General features: G+C 40.9%; 1 protein-coding gene across 2 annotated transcripts; it reads left to right on the forward strand.

Moving 5' to 3' along the window:
- The first annotated feature begins 1708 nt into the window (after nt 1–1708).
- Nucleotides 1709–22192, forward strand: fosl2 (FOS like 2, AP-1 transcription factor subunit). Of its 2 annotated transcripts, XM_079692227.1 has the most exons (6): nt 1709–1849; nt 6119–6244; nt 11502–11677; nt 16321–16575; nt 17665–17772; nt 19512–22192. In XM_079692227.1, the coding sequence occupies exons 3-6, from the start codon at nt 11648–11650 to the stop codon at nt 20064–20066; spliced, it is 948 nt and encodes a 315-aa protein (XP_079548353.1). In that variant the 5' UTR covers nt 1709–1849; nt 6119–6244; nt 11502–11647; the 3' UTR covers nt 20067–22192. The 2 variants fall into 2 exon arrangements, with proteins under 2 accessions (XP_079548353.1, XP_079548352.1); XM_079692226.1 differs by lacking the exons at nt 1709–1849; nt 6119–6244; nt 11502–11677 and adding an exon at nt 13330–13956.
- The last annotated feature ends 1517 nt before the right edge of the window (nt 22193–23709 follow it).

Below are 23709 nucleotides of genomic sequence, written 5' to 3' on the forward strand. Positions count from 1 at the left end.
TAAGCAGCTAGCTCGGAGGCAGCGAGGACCTGCCAGCCTGGAGAACTGACAAGTGTGTAAAACAGGATCACTTAAAGCTCAGCACCTTCCAGGGCAATAACCCGGAGTTAGCGCTTGGCATCACTCACCCCGCTTCACCTCAAAAGTTGGGCTAGTCGCCGGAAAACTTTTGAAGAGTAGGAAAGTATGCGGAAGAGCGACAAAGTGTAAATGTGAAAGAAGAAGGTAATGGGAAAGGAGTGAAAGTTATTGAAAATCCTGAATCATCACCTTGTGAAGCGCGATGGTAAACTCCCGGGGCAGCGTGAGGTAATCAGAAGGAAACGAGGAGCGACCGAAAGGCCTGAATATGTCAGAGAGCGATAGAGGCGGACAGCAGCCTGATTCCACATTGTTTACTCCTGTCACCGTGTCCCAATCTGTCTGCCTCGCCTGATTCTTGTTTTCTTTTTTCGTATGGCAGCCTTTTTGATATTCCCCCACAAAAAGACAAACAGTGATCCGACTGAAAGAGGAAGGAGGGGGTGAAATCACAAACTCCAGTGACTCTGGGGTACTTTGTGTTTTGTCTGTAAGTACAAATTCAGAGTGACATACGAGAAGTTTTGTCCGTCCCCCCCCAACTCATCCCCAGAGTGTTTTGGAGGGGGGCTTGAAGAGGAGTGTGTGTGATGGAGGGGGGGGGGATTTCCGAGGCTATGCAGCATTTGCGATGCAGCGTAGGGTTGTTGATGCGAGCCATGTTGAGGATGATGGAGCTGAGAGGCTTAACTCATTTTGGAAAGAGAGAGCAGGAGGAGGAGAGCGGAGGGGGGATTTGGGGCCTTTTGTTACAGCCTGTTTGATCTGGGAATTAAAAAAAGAAAAATGGCCCAGAGATGTCGTGAACATGAGAGAATTACTGCTCCGGTCCCTCACTCTTCTTTTCTGCACCAAACTCGAGTAACACGGGAATTCTAACGCACTCCCAAGTCAAAGCGGAAGATCTTTTTCTCCCCCCCCACTTGCTTACAGATAATAACTGGATCTAGTTAAACCCTGATTGTTAATTGCTAATTACTCCTGGTACACCAGAAGCCAGGAGAGCGTAGCTAAGCTGATCAACGGAGTCTTCGCTCTGCAGCTCGTAGGTTTGCCCGTTTTGTCTCGACTGCGCGTTTTCGAGGCGTTCTGGAAAGGGCTTGTTCTTGATGGCTTTGGACAAGATAAAGACAGATTTTTGTCGAGGAAGGAGCGGAGGGGGACTCCCTCCTCATTTCCCCCTAAGGTGCGATCATAGAAACCCCAATTTAAACCTTTCATGGGTTAACCAAAGCACATCCCGCAGATGTTTGGGTTTTTCTTGGAACACATCTATCGGCTCCCCTGCGTTAAGCTAGCAGTTTGGCCTTGGTTCAATGTGCTTGATTGTCGTAAAAGATTAGCCTCAATTTGCTTAAAAATACTCACACTGCTTCTTCACGAGAAACAGGATTCTGGGCTTTAATGGAGGTTGTTAAATGTAATATGTAGGCTAGCAATGAGTAAGAATCTCTTTAGTATCAGATGGGTTCAATTCAGGAAATGGAGATCAGTCATGCCGGGTGGATTATTTCCGAGACTTTAATTTACTCTTCTTGTTGTGTGGGTGCTCTTTTACTCCTCTGCGGCCTTTGTCTCGCCTCTCGCCCTCAGATTCCTCCCTCTCCCCCCCCCCCCCCCCCCCCACCAGCTACCTGAGGAGCTGTCAGTCTGGATTGGGCGCTGTCGGTTCCTGCTGTCAGGCTGAGGGACGCGTTCTGATCAGCCGTGGACACTGATAGACCTGTCAGGTGGGATGACAGCTGCAAGTGAAGACGTGCACAGACAGGTACATGTAATGTGACAAGACTCCTTCATCCCTCCTCCACCAACACCACCGCCCTTCCTGCTTTCCCTCAGCCCCCCCACACCCCCCTTCCGAAAAATAAATATCCATGCATTGGATGTTGACGAGTTGAGGGAAACTTTTCCTTTGAGCCTGAGCTGATGTGATGCAGACATGTGATGAAGAACGTGTTGTTTCTGCACATGGACTGCATGGAATTAAAGATTTAAAAAACTCTCTCTTTATGTTAAGCATCTTCCAATACTATATTAATATCGAGACACCTATTGAAACTATTTATTTCCTCAGAATTGAGACTTTGCATTGCAGAAGAGTGTATCTGCAGTGTTCCTTTCTACAATTTTGATAAAACAAGTTTCTGTGAGATCTTGCCAAAAGATGCAAAATACTGCAGATTTTCCATGAAAATTTGAAAATACACAACCGGGAAAAATCTGCCACTTCCTTACAGAACCCCTCCTCCAACACACACGAACGCTCACATGACCAATGAGGGCACGAGATAAGTTTGTGCACAGATGGAAGGCCATCCAGTTATATTAGCCGGGCCGGGCTAAAATGATTGGTCGTGCTTTTTACAGCACTACAGCTTCCACAGATGACATTTTTTTATGGATTTTTTTGTCAAAGCACTTAAGATATTCATTGCTATCGGGATGTTAAGAGCATTCCATGGAATATAACAAAAAGTGTATCTCGAGCCGGTTTCTTAAACGTACCTACCCCACCTTTAAATATTTGCCAACTTTGCAATGTTAAATTAAGTGTTTACTAATTGGAATTTTATGCATCACTAAAAAAGAGTTTCAAAGCACAGACCAGTTCCTGTGTTTCAAATTGGTTTTAATAATTTAATTATCTGCATATTTTTGCATTATACAAGCAAAATGTACACAGGGCACAGAGACTGGTAGGGTGGAAGGGAGGGTCACAACCAGAAACCAAAACTAAATTTGGAACTATAAATAAAAACAATATCTATCAAGAAAAACTCAAGTTGAAAGGATATAACCGTTTAGAAATATAATATAGGAGAATAAAACACTTTTATGACACTGAACCACAGAAAACAGATTAGATGATACACCATGAATCTCTTTTGTGTCACATGCAGTCTAGTCTTGTAGAACTGAAACGTTGACTTAAATTAAATGTATTTTGTCAACAGATTTCACTCAACTGTATTAGGTTAGTTGAAAGCAATAATATTCATTTTAAATAAAACATATTGGGTTCAACTTAATATTAATGCTTTCAACTAACCTAATAATTATGACATAATACATTCAAGTAAACGTAGATATTTTTTCAGTGTAGAATGAAATAACAAGAGCATGATTTAAATATTGTCAAAGATCAAATCTAATGTTTAATTGAGGCCATTTCCTTCTGAGTACAGTAATAAAAGACAACCCAAATTGATAACTAAAAGAGAGAGAATAGACCCAAATGTCCCACTCTGTGCTGCTATCTTCTCCACACTTATGTCACACCCTGCAGTTTGACAGTTGAATCACTGTGATTAGATAAACCGTTATTAAAGCGGAGCAACAATCTGAAGTGAACACTGTGACGGTTTATTATAATGTCACACAGGCAGCAAGATAAAAATGGCCATCAGTGTGTTTGCCTCCCTGCATGCTGCGTCCACACTGTATCTTCACATCAGTGGCTGCTCCACCACATCAGGTCCCCCCCCTCCCCAATCCCCTGTCCAGATGTAAACTGTTGCCCTCCTCTGGACCGTTTCATGTCCTGAAGGACTATGGGTAAAAATACGAAAGAAGAGGCGCGAACTCCCGCGTTGTTGCCGCAAATGAGATAAGAGCGAAGGGTGAGGGAGAGTGGGGGGGTGGGGGGGACAGAGAGGGGGCTGATGGTGCTACTGGGTGGGGGTGGGAGGATGGGGGATGGCTCATGCCAAGTGACACAAACCCCCCTTGGCAGCCTAATTACATTTTCCACTTTTCCACACTCACATTAAGCCTCCATCAAGCCGGAAGGAATGGACGCACCAGAGGAGTCGACCCCAGGAAGAAGATCAACCGCCCCCCCCCCCCTTTTTTTCCCCCCATCCTTCCCTGCAATTCCACATTTCTGTTCGATCAATGACTTTTCAACCACAAGAGACTCAATTGATAACTTCCTTTATTTAATCTGGATTCAGATCAAAGCACAATACTGTGACTGCCAGTCTGAAAGTCTTAGACGATATTAAGGCTGCTTTGGATAAAAAATCTGTTTGTGTTGCATTGTTTATTGACCTAGCCAAAGCATTTGACACTGTAGATCACCACATTATGTCTAATGTTATGTTGATGTCTCGTTTCGGTCATAATGCCATTTGCTGGTATCAGAGTTATCTAACCGACCGTACTCAATGCGGTTGGGTAGCACTGTCTCTGACCCTGTCACCTTGGAGAAGGGAGTTCCACAGGGCTCTATTTTGGGGCCCTTGCTCTTTTTATTATATGTAAACAATATTTGTAATCAGATGCAATTTTCTACCTATCATATGTATGCTGATAACACTATTGTATATTCATGTGCTCTTTCTCTGGATATGGCCGTTTCCAATTTAAAATCTGATTTTATAACGCTGCAGCATGCACTTCTTGATTCCAAACTGCTATTGAACAGTAAGAAAACCAAAGCAATGCTTTTTGCTCCCAAGTCAGCCTCCTCTTGCCTCTCCATTGACACCCTTGATGGCGTCTCTGTTGAGTTTGTCGATACCTACAAATACCTTGGCTTTTGGTTGGACAGTAATCTGAACTTCAAACACCATATTGAAGATCTAACAAAGAAATTGAAATTCACTCTTGGCTTCCTTTGCAGACTTAAATGTTGTTTTTCAACTTCATCCCGTAAAAGGTTGGTGTCTGGCTTAGTCATGTCCCAGCTGGACTACGGTGATACCATTTATATATTTGCCTGTCCCAATGTTTTGGCCAAACTTGACCCACTCTACAATGCTGCACTGTGTTATATATCAAATGCACCCTATAGGACTCATCATTGCAAACTGTATTGCCTAACTATACATAGGATGGTCCTCACTTACTATGCATAGGATGCAGCATTGGTTTTTATTAATGTATAAAGCCATTTTAGGTAAGCTTCCACTGTACATATGTGCCAGATTTGCTCCAGTTTGTGACTCTTACAACCTCAGATCCAGTGCCTGGATACGGTTCCAGGTTCCTGCTGAGCGGACTGAGGCTGGGAAAAGGAATCTTTTTTATTATGCTCCTTGGTCTTGGAATGACCTTCAATCACGCCTCAAACTGACGGCACTTGTCTCAATAGCATGTTTTAAATTGAAGTTGTCAGAAGTCCTTACCACCAGCTGCTCTTGCAGTAATAAGTAGTGCCTTTCTTACTGTCCTAATGTGCACAATGTAGTGACTGCTTTTTCGTCTTTTGTTTTCTTAGTTATGTTCTCTGTATTTTATATGTTTGTGTTATGTGTAACGTTGCTGCCTTCTTGGCCAGGTCAGCATTGCAAATGAGATTCTATCTCAATGCTTTTATCTGGTTAAATAAAGGTTAAATTAAAATTTTGAATATGTCTCTTTGTGCCATTTAGTTGTGTCATTAAGCAAGCTTAAGGGAGACAAGACATGTGAATAGTCTACAAATACAAATAAAATAATAAATAAATGTACGAATAGATATCAGCATGACATTTCCCCAGTTCATTACTTACATTAAAACAATATTTGTTTGTATTACAGGTTTCCTGGAAATCTATGTTTAAATATGCAAATGAGTCCTTATCTAAATTATAAATTCAAAAATCAACCATCAAAAAAGAAATAAGCCATGTTTTGACTTGTTAAATATAAAATTAGGCTGTGAATGATCAAAACTGTTAAAGCTTTCAGAATATAGATAGGAATGAAAAAGGAGAGTTTCTGGCTTTTGAGAAAATGGCCTTAAATATATGTATTGTAAAATCCCATACATTAGAACTAGGTGAAGAGTGGAAGAACATATATATGTCATATATATTTCCATTAATCTTACATAAACAAAATGTGGTTTTCTGAGATGTTTAAATATGCAAATGAGGCATTGTCTAATACCAACTTATTGTATACAGACTTAAAATGACAAACTGAAGAAGAATGAATACCTGAATGTATATTGTGATGCTTTCTCGACCAGTGCATGAAAATCAGATGATGTTGCCTGTTGCGTCTCCCTTTAAAGAGAGCTATGTCTTAATGTGTCTTCCTTGATTGACAGGTGTCTCACAGGATATGCTGCTTCCATCTCCACTCAGGATCCACCCAGCCAGATTTGTCTTTTTCACGCTCCAAACGACCGACTACAAGTCAGCATGCTTCAACACATCCCTGCAGAGACACACTGGTACACTGTCGCCATGTCTCTCCACTTTTTCTGTCCTTAATTTGGAAACATTTTGACTTAGTAACTTAAAATAGTATTCTTCATGGGAAAAATGTTAGGAAACATCTCCTGCATTATCTTTAGACATCAGGAATATGAGGTAATATATTACTTTGAACCACACTAAACTAAAATATATCAACAAATATTAGATGGACTGCAAAACTGACACTCATGACACTCCATCTCTGCTGATCCTTTAACCTTTGACCCAGTGCCCTATCATTACAATCATTATCAATTGGCCTGTTTGGATGTCAGCCACAGTAAGGGGCTGCTTTTCTCCTCAATCCCAGACAACAGCCTGTCATTACAGCACGGCTAAAATGCTGATGAGTAAAATTACCAACAAGCAAAGTGAATATTTTATTGTGCCCTCCGGTAAGGGTTGGTAAGTTCAATACCAATTGGGTTTTGGACCTGCATTGTGTTCAGTAGTGTTGTATATTACCTTGTTTAGTCGGTCATTATGAACAAAGAATAAGCCATAAATACTTCAAAATGTCATAATAGAAATATTTTTAAAAAGCAGACAAAAAATATGTAAGCTGAAGAAATGGATCAACTTAATGGTAATGTAAGGTCAAAATTGTATTAAAAGTCGCCATATTTAGTCTGCTTACCTATGGTTGAAATGAAGTTGTCAGACATGTGACAAGGGTTAAATATCACAGCCAATCAGAAAGCTTACAAATCTGATATCCTCCCATCTGATCCCACAATAGATGATCCACTAAGGAGAAACGGAGTTAAAACTATGTGAAGATAAGCCTCAGAGTGGCATTGGAGGGACTGAGCCAGATATTGGCACACATTGAGCTGAACACAGAGAATTGTGTATGTTAACACAAGCGAGTGATGCAAGAGCGCATGTAAAGATAAGCCGTTGATAATCTTCCATAAGGCTTAACATGACGCGGGGTAAAGTTTTCCTATACAGCACATGCTCAATGAAGAGACTGAATAGCAAGCGTATTTAAAATCCACGTCTTTTTCCAGAGGTGACTTTCTTTCTGCCTTTACGGCAATAAACAGCATGATTGTTCCACTCTTACACTTTTAAACCTTTAATGATGCGTTTGTGTTTCCAGACTTCCAGAAAAAAATGAATAGGCTATAATTGTTTGCTGAGAATGTCAAAACCGTTTAAACTCAAATGCACCACCCACATTTTAGTTCAACAGGTGGTTTCTGGGAAGTGTAGTGCAGAACAGACAAAGGAATAAAGTGCTGAGCTTGCTCTCTAAAGAGAACATCATGTACTATGTTAGATTTAAATTGATATGCTTTCCTTACATTTAAAGTTTTAAACTAAATTTGTTTCTTTTGTATTTTAAGTTGTAAAAATGTATAGAGCGCTTTTCTGGAAGATACTTTACAGAGTAAAGATTCATAAAAACATAATTAAAACACCACACTAATTACAAATTAAAAGCAGTTCTGAAAAGGTAGGTTTTGATTTTTGATTTGAATACGGTCATTTTTCCAGAGGTGACTTTCTTCACACCTTGACGGTAATAGATATCATGATTGTTCCACTCTTACAATCTTAAACATTAAAACATGCAATTGTGTTTCCAGACTTCCAGAAAAAATGACTATCTGGTTTGTTCCTTGAGCACGCCAAAATCATTGAAACTCAAACATACCACCCACATTTTGTTTCAACAGGTGGTTTCTGGGAAGTGTGCAGGAAAAACCAAAATCACATCACGTCAGCATTTTTCTTAGAATTTCAGATTGGTTTGTTTCGAGTTTTAAGTCACAGAAAGGTGGATGATTTATTTGTTCTGGCTGGGGTCAAACTAAAGTCGGACGACCAAAACCCATCAACATTCCAAGCCGCTCAGCCATCAGCCTGCTCTCAGACCAGCACACTCATAAATTACGCTGACAAACTTGTTGGCGGAGTGAGATAAACTTCCCATTGTGTGTGCACTGAGACTATTTTATTTGTGCCAACGTCGAGGAAAACAACACACAGTGGGGACCAAAACAATATAACACGCCGGTACGAAGCCCATTCTTGTCAGGTTGCCAATATATTTTCCTTTCTAGTATCGAGTGGGGGCTTTTGTTTTCCTCCACTGAAAATAAGCTTTCCCGTAAGAGTGGAAGCGAGCTCCTGTTTATTTGCAAGCTGCAGGTGGTTGCGCCCTTTAGAAGTCCGCCGACCACTCGTCCCCTTTTTCTCCTCTCAGACCCTGTTATTTGTTCACTTCTTCCACCACATGTTCCAACATTTCCCCTTCTGTCTTCTCTGCTGTTTTTGCCCGAGCGGCGTTCCATTCTTCTCTGTCTCGAGGTACTGTGACGCACTTCCTTCCATTGTACCAGGAACTGATACCTTGTGAAGTTACTGTCAAGAGCGTGGTGATTGGACGGCAGTGTGCTCTCAGTGCAGGTGATTATGTGGGTCTCCACTTTGCTATAGTTCCCTGTGGTTACCTGATTAAACAGAACTGCCTGGTAAATTACAGAATGGAGCACCTTGCTTCACCGCAATCTCCTGTGACAAAACATATTTGTAGGGTTCGTCAGCTAGTGGATCTGCACAATGGCATGAAAACAAGTTGTGTCATATGAGGTCACTTGATTTGTTTCCAGCAGCAAACAAGCATGAAAACAGTCGGTTGCTACGTGGTGGCATTTAATAAGACCTTCCCACCCTCTAATTTCCACCTCGCGGCAATTCCTGCACCGCTTTTCTTTCTGTTTAAGGTCCAGCACACAATACTGGTAAAGGATTTCTGTCTGAAATGTGTCTCAGTAATTAAAATGACTGAAATGCCTCACTGTAAGAAGAGATTCAGCTCCAGCAGTGGTGATGGTTTTTTAAAGTTGCATCACCTAACCATGCCTCAGCCCTGCATGCGAGTAAGAAGGAAGTCCTATTCTGACAGATGTATATATAAGTGGAACCTGTTGAGGTAATTATTAGTCTGCAAATGAAATATTTAGCCTCAAGCAAATAACCCTATTGAATATGCAGACCTGCAATTCTTGTGACAATGAACCACTGAAAACAAAGTCACTGTTTTACGAGTGACAAGTAAGACTCAAGTCTTTGTGTCCCAAGTCTAGTCCCAAGTCCCAAACAGCTCATAATGTGCTCTTGACCAATTTCAATCTGCATTTTTGCATGTAATTTGTTTTTTGGTTGACCACCATATACTTTTTGTATGATTTTTGGCCAGGTGATCCTCAGTTACGTAACATTAGTCCTATATGGTTGTCTCTCTGCAATTTGATTGGATGATTTCGGATTGGTTCAAAGGAAGTGGATCAACTTGGATCGATTAAGTTTCAACCTGCTTGGAATTAATAGAATGAATCGTGGCTTCAGTAACATATATTTTTATGATTGTCTAATATGATCACATTAGTGAAAAGTCTGAAGATACCCTGCACACAACACTTGTGGTCATTAGTTCTCTAACTCTTCTAATCTTCATCCTTTCCCAGTCGAAACACTGAATGCTCGCGTTTGCGTTAGTGAATTGCTTTCACATAAGGAATTCAAGCAGCCAGAGGATGTTGACATGAATGTGTGAGCGTGTCTGAATATGCAGTCCGGATACACTGCATGTGAAGAAGAGGAAGATGCTGAGCAGCAGCTGCTGCGCAGCCTGCATACCTGAATGTGATTGGCCTCATTGGAGGATAATGCAGCCAATTAAATAATATTCTTCTCTCCACAATCCCACACTCCAGAGGTCAAGAGCGATCAAATTATCCCTCTGTGCTGTTGTGTTTGACTGCTTTACATGAGTCACCAAGGCAACCAGTAGATGAAATCACTGAAGCATGGTTACTTTAATTCACAGGAGCTGTCGGTTAGTCTGGCATCCAGACTCTTTAGAGGGGAAAAAGCTATCTTCTTGCACAGTGGGCATGCTAATGAAACTGCTGATTGGGTTTCTATTTAAAAAATCACAGGTTTGTCTCTGCATTGTCAGAGGAAACCGAGCCATATGGGATTGTTTTTATTTTATTCTCAACAGTGTGGGAAAAAGAAAAGGAGTGTGTTGGCCTGCTTCCTGTACCATGTAGTGGACTTTTAGCAGACATGCATTGCTGCGTCTCTGCTGTGTTGCATCATAATACCTTTACCTTATGGAAAGTATGTTAATGCACCATAGCATCACAATGAATCCCACTGTCAGTCACACTGAGAGTTCATGAACCCACTGTCTGTGCTCTGAGTCAGCACTTTGCTGCCTGCGTGTGTCCTGCGCACCTGAGCCGTGAGATTAGCCACGCTGATCATGCAAGCTTTTATTATCCAGGTTAACGTATTGCAACATGACAGCTGAGTGACGCTCAGGGGGAGGAAACAATGGAGGGCAAGGGCAAGGAAGAAGGAGAAAGTAAAAGTGTCAAAGGAAAACACAATGATTATTGTGAGTTCTGAAAATGCTGACTCAGTCTCTGTTCCTCTGACTTTTTCCCTGCTTTTTATTTTGAAAAAACGAACTCAATAACAATGCAATTGATTCATTTTAGGGTTAGGGTCTACCGTTTTTTTACATCTTTTTTTTATTCTCCACAAAACTGTTGTGGACAATAGCTCTAACCTCCCTTAACATTTCTGAAGGCTTAATCATTTTTTACATAATAAATACAAATATGTAATCATAATAATAGTGAGATAATTGTTTTCAAACAAAACAATCGATCAATTAACAAAGAAAATAATCAGCAGATTATTGCATAATGGTCAATGATCCTTAGTTGATGTCCTATACAAAATAGCTTTAAGATGAGCTGTACTTCAACTGGCACAACTGTAAAATCATGTTTTTACATTAATGCTTAAGTTATAATAATACAACATATAATTGAATTATCACAAGAGATATTTTTGCATTTACTACTTTTACTCTAACTGTCCTTAATAAGTACATTTAGCCTACCTCTTTATACTTTTGCATATTTCACGTGAACATTTTCATTGCAGGAAAAGTATTTTTACTTTGTAATATTAGTAAGATATGAATATGTCCTCCCTCACTGATGGCACGAACTGAAAACCTTTTTTATTATATTATTTTTCGAAATTGTTTAGGCAAAGTCATTTTTTTCTTTACCAAATGTATTCAACATAATGCTGCAACTATCTGTACCATGCATGTGTCACCAAACCGAAATATTTTTGACATTACTCTCGACCTATGTCTTTGACTGCCTTTCATAACCTGCCCTTCAAATTCTGCAGACGGGGCCTTGAATGCAGCATTAGGGCCATCGACCCATCTGACGTCACGGACACCTCGGACACCTGTAGCGCGTCAGGTCAGCCTCTCTGTCTATCAGATCCTCGGCTGATATATTCTACATGGAGCTGATTCCTTCTGATGTGAGATGAGGCTCGCAACCTGCAGATCATCCCAGGTCAGCCCCTCAGCTTTTTAATAAATCCCTGAATCTGTCATTAACCATCAACATCCGTGAGACGAATGACAAATTGGAGCAGCACCGTCTGACTGACAGGCATCACTGAACGCTGTGTGTTCCAATGTGTGCGTGATATCTCATTATGTAGCCTACTTAAAAAACTAAATTGGACTCATACGGGAACAGAACCTGTCACAGTGCCATACCTTGCCAGCCCCAAATTGATGCCGATGGGCGCATCTCAAACGATATTACGGCATTAATTATAGGACTATGGCAGATTAGATTTCCCCCAAGCTATTTAGATGAAACTGTGTCGCTTAGCAACACCGTCGCGGGTGAAGAGCGTGTGTCGTTGGCTCCATGATAAACATTAATCATGAATTAATATCATTCAAATTGTTGAACATCTGGGTGCTTTCAGAAGCTTTCCACAAAAATCACAGGTCAAAAGCGATGCAGCGAAAATGACACTCACTTTGGAAAGGGTGACATATTGGAGGAACTGGAGTATAGGCCTAACTACAGTGTAATTTACGTGTAACCCCCCCGCAGATGATTTCCCCTCGACACAACTTCCCCCTTCTGAAACTTTTTTGATGGAGCGACTTTTTCTGGCACACAGCTTTAAGATAGCTCAATGTAACCAGTTAGGCTATACAGATTAAAATAGGAACCATGGCAGATTGGATTATGCTTAATACGCCATTTCATATCGTGTGTCACATTCCGGGCGCCGTGCCCTTGTTTATACGCTGCGTCCGAGTTACAATTAGCCCACATTTCACTGAGATTCCTTTGAAGCTGTTATTATTATTATTAGTAGGCCTAGTAATAATATTAATCTAGACCTGAGCAGTGGGCCACGTTAATTTGACCATCTGCATGGTCTTGCTGCCATCCTTTTGCACGCTCTCCAATTGACGCACAAATAACACACAGACGCAATTGTGCATAATTGTCTATGTCCAATAATTTTCATTGGTCTTTATTAACAGGGACGGATAAAAGGCGGTGGATTTGAGCTCGCGAGACTTAAAAAGATGAAATAACGCTGTCTGCTCTTAATAGGAATTGTATGATGATGACAAATGTCGAATTCTGGAGCAAAACAACTGTTGCTTTTACTGCTTTAAACTCATTCTTACTACGTGAGTGTAGATGTTTGTTGCGACTTTAACCAATCGTGTGTCCAAGTGCTCATTATCCTCACACTTAAAGCTTTAAAATCAGTAACCGGACCGAGACCCGCACACTCAGAGCCCCGGTGTCCGAAGTGCAGCGCGCGAGGGGAGGGAATCCCTCCAGTGTCTGACGCTTCCTTTACCAAGGAAACCCACACGCGCTCTCTGACGCAACTGTCCATTTTAGGAAACATGCGTCAATGGACCGAAGCAAGTCAGACAAACAGTGAACTCCGCAGCAGGCACTGACGTTCGAAACGAAAAAATAAACCTCCCCGCAAATATCCGAGCTACTTCTCCCGCATCCCTCTCCTCCTTTATATCTCCAGTGTGCTCCGCGCGAGGCGGTCACAGCGGAACTTTTCTTTTTCACTGCCTTATCCGGACACGACCCCTCCCCGCGCACAAGTCGCAACGCCCAGGCTGTGACGTAGGCTCTTTCGTTGGTGTTGAAAAGCCGTTGCAGTTCTTCATAGTGCCATTGAAGTGAGTCATCTGTAGGAAGTGTGGTAAAAAGGAAAAGAGAAAAAAAAAGTTAGAACTGTTCCGTGAACAGCACAGAGCTCAGATAGAGTAGCGAAGTATTCCGCAGATTAGCGACTGTTAACCTGCGTGAGTCACTCTTAATACAGGCTCACTTGTCTCAACTGGATTTGACTTTAGGTTCAAGTTTGCGCACCTGAGAGGGTCTATAGTGTAGTTTACCTGAATAATAAAAAGCATTATTAAAAATAAGAAACAGGAAGCACAGGAGAAAATATCTAAATAGCAATATCTGAACGATGTTTTAGGTGAGTTTAGAGGAGCACCTATTTCCAACGATTCTCTGGATATCCCAAATTAACAACAAGCCAGAGGATTTTTTTCTTCTTCTGTTGGTGCCTTTTTTTCTGCGAGGATTTAAAAAAAAGGGGGGGTTTCAGATTCAAACAGTTTGCTGAAATCTTCCCTCCTCCCTGGACCATGTACCAGGACTACTCCGGGAACTACGACACGTCGTCCCGCGGCAGCAGCACCTCTCCGGCCCAACAGGAGTCCTTCACGAGCGGCAGCAGCACGATCGGAAGTCCGATCTCTACCTCAAGCTACCAGGTACCAGCAGGAAACACCGCGACATTACCTGAACATGATAACCTAGCCTTTAATACGGTGTAAAGTGCGAAACATCTTAGAATATCCTACAGGTTGTATGTCAATTTGTTTTTTCCGCGTTTATAGATTGTAATTGCATACTCTTGGGGGGAAAACGTTTGAACCCAATGACATCGGTGACTCAGCAAATGCAACACTCGATGTATTCACAAGTATTTTGGACTCATTATCTATGAAATCCACCTTAAGCTTATCTTAACAGTACCGGGTGATGCACCTTTGGTTATATATATAATGTGCGCACTGGCATGGCGCGCGATAAATGGCACAGAAATGTAGATTTTGCACAAATACATAATATTTCCTTATTTTTCATCAAACACGACTTCTATACGTATATGTTATATGTGATTTGGTGAAACGGGACGCATTGAATTGAATGTGATTTCCTCTCATCTCTCATATCCGTGCGCAAAACTGTCATATTTGTGGGATTGTTGCGCGTTGGAAAACGTTTTTTACGCACATAATAGTTATGATAATTCCTGTAGAACATGCCATATCTTGAGCTATTTACACAGCAATGTACTGGGTAGAGATGGAGCCAAAGGAGAAAGCAACAGGCGAGTACTGCCACATACAGGCATTGACACAGGGGTGATGATCCATGTTGGAAAGCACCAAAGACGATTACTTTATCAAAATGTGTTAAATTGACATTTGTGGTAGATGTTTATGTTATTGGACTCTGAAATGAAATGGTTTAGATTATAGTCTTTTTTTAGACAGTCTCGCTGCACATGGCAGACCGGGAGCGCAGGGCAATGAAAAGCCTGCATTTCCAAACCAAAAAAATGAAAACGCATTAGTGATATACACCTTACATAGGCCTACTGATATTCTACTGTGTATGTGACGCTATGAGGACGCCATGCCTATATTTCCATACATATTTGGTTATAAATCCGGGAAGAGGAGGTTGCTTCCTCGCAGACAACTCTTGCGTAGAGAGCACTTCAGTGGAAAAACTTCGTCAAGCTCACGCAACATTTTACGGTTAACGACTTTTGGCCCCTATCCATCGTGGCTCCGGTTCCCTGTAATCTCACACTGGCTGCCTGTTTCCCATTAAAGCGGGCAGGAACATGACCTTTTTATTAGGACATCAAAACAAATTCAGATTTTATTAGACAAATATATCGTGTCAGATCAGGATTTATACACTGGGTCTTCCCTATAACGACTCATGGAATGCTCCCTTACACACTACTGCATACAATATATCACTTTATGTTTTAATGGGATTTTCTAATAGGTTTTTTGCTCTTATCGTGAAGCTAAACTTGCCAAAAGATTCCGCTCTCATAAGTCTGGCTAAGTGTCTGGCTTTACAGCTGGCTGCTTCACCCCCCACCCCCCCTTTACTGGAACTCGCCGCGTTCCTCATGTGCTTAACAAATCCCATACACAATGAGTCACCAGATAAACAAAGTTCCAATGGGCTGCCGGGATATCCGACGGATAGTCGGGAATAACGGGAATGTGGGTACTTGCGTAATTTAGGCACACAGGCAGGGAAGCAGCCCGTTTGTTTAACTTTTTGGACTCTTAAGGCATGAAGTAACATGATCTGACATTTTATTGGTGATTATAACTATAGTTAGCTAACATATGCATGTCAATTCTAGATATATGTCATCTTCTAAGAGGATTTTATCCTTAATTTAAGGGGCTTGTGCCAAAATTATTATCTTGTCCTCAGACCAGAAACAGTTTGGGTTTAGACATACCCCAAATCAAGCAAATCTAGCTTTAAATATTGTTTTTGGTTGACTCAAAAGTTGATTCCAACTTCTACACTTATTACATTTTTATCAGATCCCTTACAATTCCATCTGGAAATGTTCTCCATCTGGACAACGAAAGTTAAATGCATCCATATGACCCATTACATAGTGTATCTATGAAGTCCACAGTAACATGTATGTAATCTCACCTGCCAGTCCAGACGTGTGTAGCTCTCGCAGTATTTGTCTCATGTTATAGTAAAGTGAGATGCAGCGGACACCTTGGGCTTTCCCACATGATTCACAGCATGTGTCACTGTTCCACTCCAGGGGTTACGAACGCAGAACTTTGCCCATGTGGATTGAATCATTACTACCAGCTCGTAATGTGTAAAGTGTGTGAATTTGATAATGGTGGGTGGTGTGTGTGTCTGCGATTGTGCTGTTGGCAGAACGATGCAGGGCTCGTACACAGAAACTAAGATGCTTATGAGATTATGCGTTGACTCCTACTGGAAAACCTCCTTAAATGTGCTCATGCTCATCAAATGTCTCTTTTTTTCTGCTCCTTTTCTAGAAGTACAGGGTCGACATGCCCGGCTCTAACAGTGCCTTCATCCCCACCATCAATGCAATCACCACCAGCCAGGACCTGCAGTGGATGGTGCAGCCCACCGTCATCACCTCCATGTCCAACCCGTACTCCCGCTCCCACCCGTACGGCCATCACATGCCCAACGGCCCGGGGATGCTGGGACACAACACGCTGGCCCGGCCCGGGGTCATCCGCTCCATCGGGGACGCCAGGGGCCGACGCAAGAGAGATGAACAGGTGAGGGACCCGGGCTGATACAATTTTTATTTATTTTATTTAACCTTTATTTAACCAGATAAAAAGCATTGAGATAAAATCTCATTTACAATGCCGACCTGGCCAAGAAGGCAGCAACGTTACACATAACACATAACACAAACATATAAAATACAGAGAACATAACTAAGAAAACAAAAGACGAAAAAAAGCAGTTACTACATTGTGCACATTAGGACAGTAAGAAAGGCACTACTTATTACTGCAAGAGCAGCAACAATGGGGGTCACAGGACTGCAAAGAGACCACTATAGGGGGATTTTTCGGTTTTTAATAAGACATTAATAAAGCTACATTTTCCATAGCTGTTTTAAGGGTTTGTCTAAAAATAAAGCATCCATTATCTTTTTCTGGAACACTTTCTATGATTCCCCGGTCTATATGCATTATAAACTCACTATCATCTGCTCAAGGCATTGTGTAATATATTTACAAATACTCATATATATTCAATATTCATAACATATTATAGAGCATCTGAATTACTTATAAGGTAAATTATCATAATATTTTATATCTGCTCTCATACATTGACTTTATTGGCAAGGAATCGTAGTGTCTTATCATTTTCATAATTATTCCACATAATGTTTTTTATACATTTAAATATGATTAGAAATGTTTCTAACTGTTATTCTTTGCTTGAAGAAAAGAAAAAATCCCCACATTAATGCATTATACAAATAATATATTGTAACAACTATGGATATTAAAATTCAATAACATCAGTGCAGAAAAAAGTAAATGAGTTACCAGCAATTATTAGAAAGTTTATGATGCTTTACCTAATAAGTCTTTATAAAATACTTTATAATATGTCCTAATTATTGTTGTAAATAAGTGCTTATCTATACAGTGCTAATGGTAGATTATAACATTCCCATTATAAATCATATTTATTCAACATTGAGTTAATTTATCAGGCAAATGAATTCTACATTCTCAGTCAGCTCCTCTGTATACTGCTGCTCTCCGCTTCATATTGATCATGGTGGTGCATGCCTGTCAGACAGCGTATTTGACCTGCCGTGTTCCTTCTGCTGCCCTCAGCTCACCCCGGAGGAAGAGGAGAAACGGAGAGTAAGGCGTGAGAGGAATAAGTTAGCCGCCGCCAAATGCCGCAATCGCAGACGGGAGCTCACAGACATGCTGCAAGGGGTGAGCAAAACAAGCGCATCACATCAGACTGGGTTACACTAAACAACCACGATTCAGTTTTGTTTCTGAAGCAACTAAACTTGCATTCTCCCTGTTTCTCTGCCAAATTTGCCATGCGTAAAGTTGACGTATAAATAAAAAGGACATGTTTATTCACACTGAGAAGTCACACTAGTGCATACAGTAAGTCTGGCAGGAGTCCAGACTTCTTTTTTCTGATGAGTTATTGATCTCCACACCTAAATGTACAACCTTGCATTACTGGTTTGACTCCGACTGTGTCTCTGACAGGCGATGAAAAGCTTTTTGTCTCGGCCCGCTGCAGACAGAGGTAGGGCTGTCTCGCAGCATCTAAATGGACTCATTAGCCGAATTACAGTGAGGTTGAGCTTGTCAGGCCTTAAAAAAAAAACAGGAAAGGAATTTGCTGTAGGCAGCTGTCTGCATGAATGAAGGACGTTTTGTAAAAAGGGGCCAATTGCTCGCCTCACAATCCTACATACAGACATGCTGCGTGCACTTATACAAACAGCCATTGCTCCGAGGGGAAAAAACGCCTTTCCGTCTTCTCACGGATGTTTAAAATAAAAATTCCCAATAAGGAAGTGTCGCTTCCAAGTGAAAATAAAAAGCAGTATTCATAAACTGTAAAACTCTTTGATTTACTGATATCCTTTATTTACAAGTGTGGTACAGGCTCCTTGCAAACACTTCCTCATACCTTTGCCCATGAGTCAAAGTTCTCAGACAGCATGTCAGCTTATCTTCTTCTGCCAAGCGGCTTTTAAGGGATCTGTCTTTGTCTTGTTCCGTGACACATTAATGACACGCTACTGATGCAGATTATATCTCCGAGACACAAACAATGCACAGTCATTATGTGAAACTCGAATTCCAGCAGAAGGCTTCCAGATTAAGTGTCTGAATTGTCCATGACAAATTGTTAGTTTTGCTTTTATTGTCTGTGTGTGAGTAAAACTCTAGCAAACAAACAGTGCCCTCTTTTGGTGCTTTGAAGAAACACTCATACATCTGAACTGCCTGGTTGTTGAACATCTTTTGCAGCCTTGATCACAATGTATTGGGATTAAGTCTCTGAACATTCGTAAAAAACTATTGTTGCAATATTCGCTTTTATCAACTTATAACTATCCTGCTTATGCCCTAGGGCAGGCATATTCAATATATTTTTTAAGGGCCAGATTGAAGTCCCAAAGGACGTCTGACTTTTAAAGCTAGGAATATAAACGTGTAAACATTGCACACTTTTTAATCTTGAAATAAGTGGTAGTTGTTTTTTTGTTTCAATAAACACAATGTGGCTTTTAATCTTTTTTAATTTTTTATTAGTGATTATCCTAAATTCCCTGTTTAAACAGCCTGGTTAAAACCTAAAAATATAATTTCTTTATATAACAAATATTATTAATCACACGCTATATATCATACACTCAAGAGTGTTAGCAGAGGATATTGTTTGATAAAAGTTAAACTAGGAATTTAAAGGGAAAACAATGGACTTCATTGAGTCACATTTAACTTCTTTATAATTATTTACGTATTGAAATATTTGTTTAGATATTTAGGGAGAGAAAGGGTCAGACTGATATTGATAAAGGGTCACCAATAGAAAAGTCCTGGCCTATGGAATAAACTACTAAAAAGTTCCCCACCGAAAATAAAAAATAAACATCACATTTAGAGTAAATACTGAACCATATGTCCTCTTCTCCTCGCAGGAGACTGAGAAGCTGGAGGAGGAGAAAGCCGACTTGCAGAAGGAGATCGAGGGCCTGCAGAAGGAGAAGGACAAGCTGGAGTTCATGCTGGTCGCCCACAACCCTGTGTGCAAGGTCTCCATCGACGATCGCCACCCGTCATCGGGGCACCAGCAGCACTCGCATCACCAGCAGTGCGCCCCCCTCCCGCTGACCATGCGCTCCAACATGGGCCCCCGGGCTCATAACAATCACGTGGTAGTGAAGCAGGAGCCGGACGACCATGTGGACAAGCCCCAGCGCTCCGTCATCAAGCCCATCTGCCTGGGCGGAGGCGTCGTCAGCGGAGGCATGTATTGCACAGATGGAGACAGCCTGAACACGCCGGTGGTGGGGGCGTCCACCCCGGCCGCCACGCCCAACGCGCCCAGCCTCATATTCACCTACCCGAGCATGCTGGAGCCCGAGAGCCCCTCGCCCTCCTCCGAGTCCTGCTCCAAAGCCCACCGGCGGAGCAGCAGCAGCGGGGATCAGTCCTCAGACTCCCTCAACTCCCCCACCCTCCTGGCCCTCTGAGCGGGGGGGTTTTGCTCGGCTCAGCTGAGAAACAAACACTGTGGCTGACAGCAACATGAGAATCAACTGCCGCTCCTCCTCCCCCCTTTCAGTGTCTTGTAAAGACCCATAAGCACATTCAAAAGTCCAGACCAAGATGACCATGTGAGCCCTTCTCCGCATGGAGTCCCACAAGGGCTACGCCACGTGTTTCTTCTTTTTCTGCTTCACTGTAAAAAATATATATATTCGTAAAGAGTGTGTGCATCAACCCCATAAAAGTGTCATCTCTTTGCCATTTCAACTCCAGAGTGTCGACTTGTTTACTGGGAAGACGAAAATAAAGAAGGACTTGCCTAAATCTCGGAATCATGAGAGCGCGTTCGTAATATATTTTTTTGAAAATGTTTAAAAAGCCATGTGTCCGACACTTGCACTCTGCCAAGACGAATCAATAAATCACTAAACGAGGTCAGTGTTCCACTGGAATTTCTACTTGAGGAGAGAAAGAGACTTCCTCTCATCTCCTTTTCCATTTAGATTTGTCAGTTCGTAACTTGGACCTTGATTCAGGAATCACTACTTAGTGTGTACACATTTCTGACGCTATTTCCATCTTTTTATTGTATTTATGGCCTGTGCTGATAATATTTTACAAAGTGTTTTATTGAGACATTGTCCTCTCCTTAATCTGCCTGTAGAAAAGCAAAACGGTCATCCTCACGGTGGCCAAAGCCCTCCTCAGTGTTGCAAAGGATACGAGCCAACTTTCAATCAATGAACAGTTCTTCAATACTCTTCTATACCTTCTATGTTGCCATGGTGGCTTGACTTTACAGTATTGGTGTGCTTTTCCTCAGTGATTCTGTACCTGAACTTTACAACCTGTTAATGGCAAAGTGTATGTGATTGACATTGATGTCAGGGATATCTCTCATGTGTAGTAGAACCCCATCATGAAGAACGTTGCACATTGTGTCACATCGAGAACGTCTTTTCGCTCAGAACTTTGAACGAACCCCTCCTACGCTGGATTCTTTCTGACCTTGTTTCTGTGTTTCTCTAAATAAAAGGTCTTACCTATTTTTCAACACCGCCTCTCAGGGCAGGTCAGGTTTCAAAAAGCCAAAAAAGTTGTGTTTGATACATCCTGTAATTCGTCCGTCTTTGTCTGAAAGGAGGGTTTTTTGCTCAAATCGAAAAAAGCAACTGTGGTCTAGACTGTCGCCAGCTGCCAATGATGTCAACCCTGTTTATACTGTGTTTGTAAATCTGTCACTTTTAGTAAAGAAATGATGTTTAAATTTAAGTCAGATGTGCTGATTTACGGGTGTACGAACATATGCCAACATCGAGGTACTCTGTGGAGACTTAGTGGAAGCCGTGTTGGCTTTAAACAAAAGGGCCAGACGTGGTTCACTTTTTGAAAAAAAGGAAGGGAAAAATAGGAAAACTCTTTTTACAGCTGGCCTGGGATGAAAGAGGGGACACCTTTGAAGTTCTATGAAGCACTTCTTTTTCATTATTTTGTATTACGTGTGTGTATCTCAAAGGGATGAGGGTTTTCAAAACTGTGCACTGAGAAAGACGCAACAGCGACATTTGGGACTTTTTTTGTTTACTTCAAACATTCCGAATGAATTTAATGTCAAGGGTCAAATGGGGGTGTCATATTTTCCAATCCTTTTTGTTATCAGATGATTAAAAGTTGTGGATGGAAGAATTTTGTTGTGCTGGATGCAGAAAACGGACTCTGCAATTCAATACAAGCTGCTGCTACATGGGAAAGATCGGCTGTTTATCTTTTTGATGGGTTTAACATCGCACGGATGTGGAATCTTTGTTCCCGTACGACGACTAAAAGAGGTGAAAAGATAACCAAAAACATTACTGTGGGCGAGTCTGATAATGTCTGTACGTTAAAATATTCTGGAGCCCCTGGACACACATAGGAAAGCCATTGACTGTAGATCTGTTGTACATGTTATCTACTGTCTGTCACCTGTTTTCAACTACTATTACTTCTTTTCCAAATGCTTTAATTGTTCAAAACGATTCAAAATTAATTAAAAAAAACAGCAATATGTATAGCAGTGTTTGTTAATTTAAATGAATAATAATAAAAAATAATCATTTTCAACCTGAAATTTTTTTTTTTCATTCATGGGAATGCACTTTCAGCTTAGAAAATACACTTTTTTGGTTATTCTATATTGTGTTTTAATTCAGTCCTCTTTTTCTTGATATAACCATCCCTTATCATGCATCATTCTAAACATTTCAAAATAAGATAATTTGAAAATATTTTTGCCTTTTATTGGAGGTATTGAAAGACAACAAGATAAAGCAATAAAAGCCAGGGGAAAAGCTGGGACACAAAAAGGAACAGCTATCATATTGAGAGCCAACATAGACAGAGACATTTTAATTGAACCAATTTCAATTTTACACATAGATTGCGGAAAATATTACAGAATGTTTCTACCAATTCCCAGAGATGAATAGAGGGAAATAAATGCTTTGGAGTTTTTCTTTTTGGTAGACTATTGGAAAAAAATCTTAAGAATACCTTGAGATAATACAATTAAAAGTTAACCCTATAGTCTGAAAATTGGGAGACTCCCAAAAACGTATTGTGAATTATTATAAAAATTAAGAAATTGTTCGTGTTACTCGCTGGCACAGCTTGGGGATAAAGTGGTTTTTAAAAAAACTTAAATCGTAACTTGTCGAATAAATCCTAATGTCCGTCCTGTAAAGAAAATATTTAGTATAGTGTGGGGAGCAAAGTATGAAAAACAGTGGTTCTCTTCTGGTCTTTCCATCGTCACACCCCCTGGGCTGTTAAATGTCCTTCCTAAAGTTGTAACATAGACTTTGTCAACATACATTACAACCTTATTATAATCATTAGGAAGTATTTGTAGAATATTTTCCATTTTGATATTGTGAACGTGGGAGAAGCTTCCACCATACCAGGGTCGTGAAGTACTTTTGAGTTTTTCTCCTCTCTTTTTTGTATTTATATTTTGGTAAACACTTTCTTAAAAAATCTTGTCAAACCTGCACTGCAGAGAAACCAATGAAAAAGCAGCCTAGTTTGCTAGAAAGCGTTAATGTACATTTAGTGTAGTGCTGATATCAAACCACTAGGAGGCAGTAGTCAATCTACACTTTAGGTTCAACTAGCTCAGGGGTGTCGAATATATGAAGGTCTGGACCAGACAATAGAGGTGAGGTATATTGCCTCAAATTAAGTTAGAAGTAAGAAAGATCAATCAAAAGTAGGTAAATTATGCTTGATACTTGGATATGCTTTAATATTTTTTATATCACTTTGTGATGTCACAATGTTTTGGTTTTTTTTTTGGGTTGTGCAAGCATTAGCCAATAACCAACCTTATCCACTGAATCTGCTAGAGCACCATTGTGTTTTTTAAAGCCAAACATCTGGTAGAGGGGCGTGGGGAGAGGTACACTGATAAACTGAAATGTTGACCTTAATTAGGGCCCGAGCCCGAGAGCGCTAGGACCCAACGGCGTCCTAGCACGAAGTGCGAGGAACCTATTGCAATTGGTGGATTTCTTCTTCTTCCTGCGCTTTAAACCTGGGGAAATGATTGGAAAAATTCCAATCCAGGATACGTTCAGCTAATATCCAATG

The sequence above is a fragment of the Notothenia rossii genome (genome assembly GCF_949606895.1).
Source record: "Notothenia rossii genome assembly, chromosome: 7".
Classification (NCBI taxonomy): domain Eukaryota; kingdom Metazoa; phylum Chordata; class Actinopteri; order Perciformes; family Nototheniidae; genus Notothenia; species Notothenia rossii.